Here is a 6,457-nt window from a genome sequence, read left to right on the forward strand (position 1 = left end):
GAAATCTACAAGTGGGTCTATTTAAAACATTAGTTTATTGAATAAAGATTCTCTTTTGTATTTTTATATTACAAGAAAACATTTGGGTCAGAGTAGGGTAGACGAGGAGAGAAAAAATATGGAAAAATATTTTTTAATTAGTGGTCTCATTCCATATTTAGTAACGTGTTAAGTATTGTTGGACGGACGAAAATGGAAACCTATGTCAAGTATTATGAGACGGAGGGAGTACATGCATAGAATCCCTAGTGAACACTAAGATGAAAACACAATAATAGGATCTAATACATAAAAAACATAAAGTAAACTCTAAAAAAGCATTAAAAGGGCATCTAATACATGAAAGAAGGTTGGATTCTAACACTTGGTCTTGGAAAAATGAACAATGATAGGATGTTTTTTATTACTGCTGACTACAGTTTACTATTGTTGATGCTCCGAAAAAGCTTTCACCCAACTCACATTTCAACATCCAATCTAACCAAAATTCAATAGTAGGTAATTTACTATTTTAGAGGAAAGTTGAAACCAAATGAATTAACTTGCATCACAGTGGAATAACAATGCCATATCACCTTCAGTATCCTAGACATAACATGACAATCATAATCATATTGACCATAAAATCCATGTGAAATATTTAGTTAAGGTCTCCAAACCAGCTGTCATAAAAAAGAGAACTCGAATATCTAGACAGCCTAAAAATCCTACTTTGAATGCTTCAGATGAGCCTGTAGCTGCCAGATTCCTGGGAAAGGGACCACTAACAGAAAATCTGTCCCACTCCTAAAATACAGAAGCAAACAATTCCAAAGACGACGAGAGTGCTCAGTCTACGCCCCAAACCACTATAATAGCAGGCCCAATCATGTGGCTGGGCTGCTTTCAACCTTATGCGCTCGATGCTTCAGTCTTCTCTGCAGCAGCTGCTCCCTCCAGCTTCTCATCTCCTTCTCTTTCAGCACCTTCCTCTGGTTTTGACACTTCTGCCTCTGCATAGAAGAATGCAATGAAACTTAGTAAAAAAGGAAATTGTTACCTCTCCAGCAAATGTAAGAACATGAAAAGTATCATCCTATAGTTCTCGTCTTTCTTCACAGGCATGCCCAAGATATAAATGACAGCGATATAGGTATGCATGCATCATAGCAATATCATATGGATTGCGTAGGTGAGGCATTCTCATAGATGGACTGTCCAGATCCCTTCAGAGATTGACATATACTATATCCATTATACTTCCTCCATTTCTTTTTAGTTGTAACAATTTTCTATTTTGGAAATTGTTAATTACTTGGAACACTTTCTATTTTTGACATTTCTTTCTCTCTCTCTCTCTCTCCTACCCACATGGGTATCTCTTATTTTTCTCTCTATCTCTCTCCTCTACAAAATTTGCCTAGGACATCGTGAAAATAAAAGTGTTGCAGCCAAAAAAAATGAAGTATAATGATGTTACTTTGACTTTATGTTACTTTGAATTTTGGCATTATTCACAAAATCCACTTAAATTATTTTTAAAATTTATAAACGCAAAGCAAAACGTAGTATAGTGATGTGTTGTCTTGTTAGATTCATTAGATATTTATTTTCAAATTTTTATAATTTTTTATAAATGCACAATTAGATATATTAATGCTATAACAAAACACTGGCAAGCATAAGAAAATCAAGGTAGTATACAACAGCTTAACAAGATGAACAAACACCAAGAAAGAGAGTTAGACAGGAGATAATGGAGCTAAGATAGCCCCATGAAAGGTATTGTGATAATAATTCATAGTGCTAGCGTTGTTGGGATCTTTATCAGCCCTGTCCAGTAAATAACTATAAATACTTGCAAAGTGACTTTGATTTCACTATTCAACTTACAATTCGAGAGCATTAAACTACAAACACGTGCATATGGAGGAAAAGGAAGGAATCTGAGACAGATCTATAGCGTGTTTTTATTGGTATTAGAATATGAAAGAATAAAAGACAAGTTATTTTTTAAAAGAGGAAGTATAAAATTTGTGAAACCTCAATCTGACAACTTTGGCAGTCAGAAGCAATAGGACAAATACTACCCACATTGAAATAGTGGAGCACCACTGTCACAGCATAAATTTCAATAATAAAGCAACAATTGGTTATTGTCTGAATGCTTTGGGCATAAACATTTTTTTCACACACAAAAAGGTACATGTCACATTCTTTTGCTAATTACTTCGTAGCTTTGATAATACAAAATTACAAACCATCTGTTGCCCAACTTTCAATTTGAAGAGAAATTGGCAAAACATAATAAGAAAAGAGACATCTCTAATGCAATAGCTCAGAGATTAAGTGCAAGAAGCATGTAGTAAACAGTAATATTAAAAGTGTGAAACAAGAAATTAAAGTACTCATAATATAGTATCAATATGCTTACCATCATCATCACTGTCTTCAAATTCATCACCACCACCAAGTCCACCAAGTCCACCAAGCGCACCACCCATATCTCCGAATTTCTGCAAATTTAAAATGAATCAGGAAGCCAAAACTAAATGCAGGGGCATTGGTGTTGTATTAAAACAAAAGGCATCCTTACTGAGAAGTCCATTCCACCAAGATCAAAGTCTGCCGGACCTGAGGAAGCAAAGACATGTTAGATAAGTTACACTCACCACATGAAGGTGTTAAGAAAAGTACACCATGAAGAAACCACACATACCAGCACCACCAGGTGCACCAGCACCAGCATCATCATCTTCATCTGCCCACTTGTCCCAATCAACCTTCACGTAATGTGGAGGCTTACCCTCCCCACGCAGAAGCTTATTCCACCATTTTTTCTCTGCCTTCTCCAGAACACAGAATATGCTTCTGACTCCATAGCTAATTTTGCTTTCCTAAAAGTTTTTTAAAAAAAACAAATATATAAATAAATAATGAGCAGATCAAATTAAGGAAAGAAAAGATTACCCGAACATAATCAACTCCCAAATAATATTCATAGAACTCAATGAGCAACCAGAACCTAAATTGACCCAGTGACTCCAGGAGACATAGTTGCATATATCTAGTACTCTGAAGTTATGATCAAATAATGGAGCTATCCCAATATGAACTTTTTAAAGAGGCAAATCTGGCTAAGTAAAGAATACTACAACAACCTTCCGTTCTAAGAAGCACCAAAAAACATGTGAATCTTGCGTTCTTCAATGGGCACTGACCTCACTATGTTGTAGGCATTGAATTTTCTCACGTCCATTGGGAAGATGTAAGTCCTAAGGGCTAATTAGTAAAAAAAAAATGGGCAAGAGAGTATTCACCATCACCATGTAAACACTGCAGAAAATAATTTGTAGTTTGTATTTGTACAGAAATAATTTGTAGTTTGTATAACCCCAATATTAGTATTGTGCAGAAAATATGCATTAAAAAGATAAGAGTTAAGGTGAAACAACAGATACATTGCCAGATTAACTCTGTTCACAACTACATACCAAGTCAATGGAAACAAGAGAGTTAAAAAGATTATAAAAAAAGCTTAGCAAATTAAAATAAAATTAGGTTAATACTTCGTATAAGCTAACTATAGTCACAGTTGAGAGAAATGCACAATGCATTTTAGTCAGATTAGACATGACCCATAAAATTACCTCTACATTGACCTTGTCAAAAAGTTCTAGTGTAAGTTCATAAACATTATCGCCAGCCCCACCGGTAGCAGAAAATGTAAAGGTTCCTTCAGGCGCCAGATTAACCTTCGGATTTTTTGCATCAGGAAGCATCACAGTCAGGTACACTTTGTCTTCCCTCTCGGCCCATTTAACTTCAGGATGACGACTGCATAAAACAGGAGTAGAAAAGTGATTTAGCAGAGGAGAAGTGCTACATCAGAAAAGATGTAAGTTTAGACCACTTTCACATTTAGACCACCTAACAATATCTCTCTATATCTCTCTCCTCTCCCCCCCAAAAAAGTACCTCACCCACATGTTGCACTTATAAAAAAAAATGTGGAACATCATTTTCAGACAGGTAAAAAATGAGAATGTGGCTTATTATTTAGAGGAGGGAGTACTTAAACAACTCTTACAAGCCCAAGAAGCTAAAAAAAAAAACTGTTGCAAAATGTTACAAATGCTAAAAAATGCTAAGCAGAAGTTTATGGAAATTCATTTCTGATAGAAGTACACTAATAAGTAGACATCTTCATAAACAAACCAGAAGTTTTGGTGCTAACAGATCAACAAAGCCATGGTACAAGTCAATCAAGCATAATACCTTCATAAAATAAGCAGGGTGCCAAAGTTCAGTCCTAGACACAAAATCATAAGCTACACCAGTATACCTTAATCCCAATAACCTGAGAACCTATTCCTCATTCTCACAACTCACAGCACTTAAAGTACTAGACAGAAAATAGACAAGAACTTGTGCACGTCATGCACTCAATTGAAGAAATCACCAAAGCAACCTTTAGCACACCCCTTCTTTGTTTGACACCATACAAAAGGTGCAAAAGCTCAGTTGCGCACCTCTCCTACCTAGTCTATACTATACCAATTACCAAAGTGTTATTTCACCAACCTTTATTCGATACAATTACTGATAGAAAAGAAACAATTATCTTTCACTTAAGGACTACAAGTTGTGACATTCATTAACTTTCTATCCCTATAGATGGATTAAAAAAAACTATGACAAAACAGTATTCCGAAAATGGCGCAAGACATAATCAATGTGGCAAGTAATACAGCCTAAAACTCCAGGGAGCCGTAAAACAATAACAAATGCTAACATAACAGATCCTCAAAGCACAGCGAAACATATTGTCGAAAAACATGGTTCATATATTTAAATCCTAATAATCATGGGAAGGATCACTGCATATAAAACTAAAATCCGACAATCCCTAATGTCCCGCCTTTCACCTTTTAATTTATCATCTATCAGCAAAAATTAAGAACACAGCACAAAAATGAGTAAATGTGCTAAAACAAAGAACCAGATATAGCAACCCAGAAATGATAAACCCTAATCCCAACCAAGGTTTTCAAGTTACAACATTAATAATCACAAAACACAACTTCTAACCACAATCAATTCAACATATTCTATAATTAGGGCAGATTTCAAGAATATATAGCCGAATTTTTTTATTTATTTCAAAGCGGCATTGCTAAAAGCCATTCAAAATTCTGATAAACCCTAAATAAATCTCGCCGCCATTTCTTCAAAATGAAAATTCAAACACATAAATTAAACATAAAACAAAGAAAATTGAAGCGAGAAATTGAGCATTGGAGGATTACGAAGATCGAAAAAGAGGAGAGAGAAAAGGAAGAATACCTCATGTTGCGCTTTAGGAGAGAGAAAGTAGAAAACCCTAGAAGAAGAAGAGGCAAGAGAGAAATGGGAATGAGTTGGAATTGCAGAAGAAGCACAAAAGAAATGTGGCGATTTGTTTTTAAGTAGTAAAGATGTCGAGTGAAATTACTGTTACAGTTGGAAACTCACTCGGTCCAATTAAACTTCACCATGGGTTCTTTTTCGGTTTGTTTAAGGCCCATCGGCGCTACAGTAAATTCTCATTGGTGACTCCATATTTTTGTAAGACTGTAACACTTGAAAAATTCATTTCCTTTAAAATTTCCACTTTACCTATAAATTATTTAAATAAGAAAAATCTAAAATATTAACACCACGATTAGGGCTTAACTTTTATCGAAGAACACAAAGGGAGAACTTAAAACCATTTCAAAACCAAAATAAAATTTCAAACCAACTTAAAGTCAAAATAACTTAAATTAAAACCAACTTCAGATACAAAGTGGAATCATATAAGTCCAAAACAAAACCAATAAATAATCGAATAAGTTAGTAGCACCAAACTAAATGAGCAAATAAGTAGTATAACAGTTCTAAATATCATAAATAAACACAAGTAGCTCTCCACACAAAACCCCTTGAGATGCTTCAGGCTTCTCTACTGGAAAATACATTAGACAGTCTCAACTGCTCGCCGTAAATGGGCCATCATAGCCAAGACAAAACAAGGGCAACAAATACAAACAAATCTTGCATCACCAACGCTGAATACATACATCACATAGAAATATAATAACATTATTAGTCCTAACAAATCAACATTTTTTGCTGTATTCAAACAAGTCAACAAACCAAAGAAGACTCGTAGACTAATAATATAGATAATTTATTTTATTTGGAGTACGCATCCGTTACACCTAAATTTAAAATTTGTTAACTTTCGACTTTGACTTGTTATGGGAAATTAACCAAAAGATTGACCTAATGTAGGACGTTTGACCTATAAATATTAGAAAGTCCAGCGTTGAGTGGATCATTACCTTAAATAGGTGATGAATGTAATATTAGGCCCAATTAAACAAGCCCATAATCAAGGAAGGAAGCGGCTTTTAGTCAGTCAAAGGCAAATTCAAACAAGGTTGTGGTGCCAAGA

General features: G+C 34.8%; 1 protein-coding gene across 1 annotated transcript; it reads right to left on the reverse strand.

The window, feature by feature from the left end:
* Positions 1–509: 509 nt before the first annotated feature.
* On the reverse strand, positions 510–5,445 carry LOC110739225 (uncharacterized protein OsI_027940-like). Its single transcript, XM_021919682.1, has 6 exons — positions 5,326–5,445; positions 3,630–3,816; positions 2,699–2,876; positions 2,576–2,613; positions 2,414–2,495; positions 510–992 (listed from the first exon to the last, which is right to left on the reverse strand). The coding sequence occupies exons 1-6, from the start codon at positions 5,328–5,330 to the stop codon at positions 892–894; spliced, it is 591 nt and encodes a 196-aa protein (XP_021775374.1). The 5' UTR covers positions 5,331–5,445; the 3' UTR covers positions 510–891.
* Between the last annotated feature and the right edge of the window lie 1,012 nt (positions 5,446–6,457).

Source organism: Chenopodium quinoa, unplaced genomic scaffold, assembly GCF_001683475.1.
Source record: "Chenopodium quinoa cultivar QQ74 unplaced genomic scaffold, ASM168347v1, whole genome shotgun sequence".
NCBI classification, from domain to species: Eukaryota; Viridiplantae; Streptophyta; class Magnoliopsida; order Caryophyllales; family Amaranthaceae; genus Chenopodium; species Chenopodium quinoa.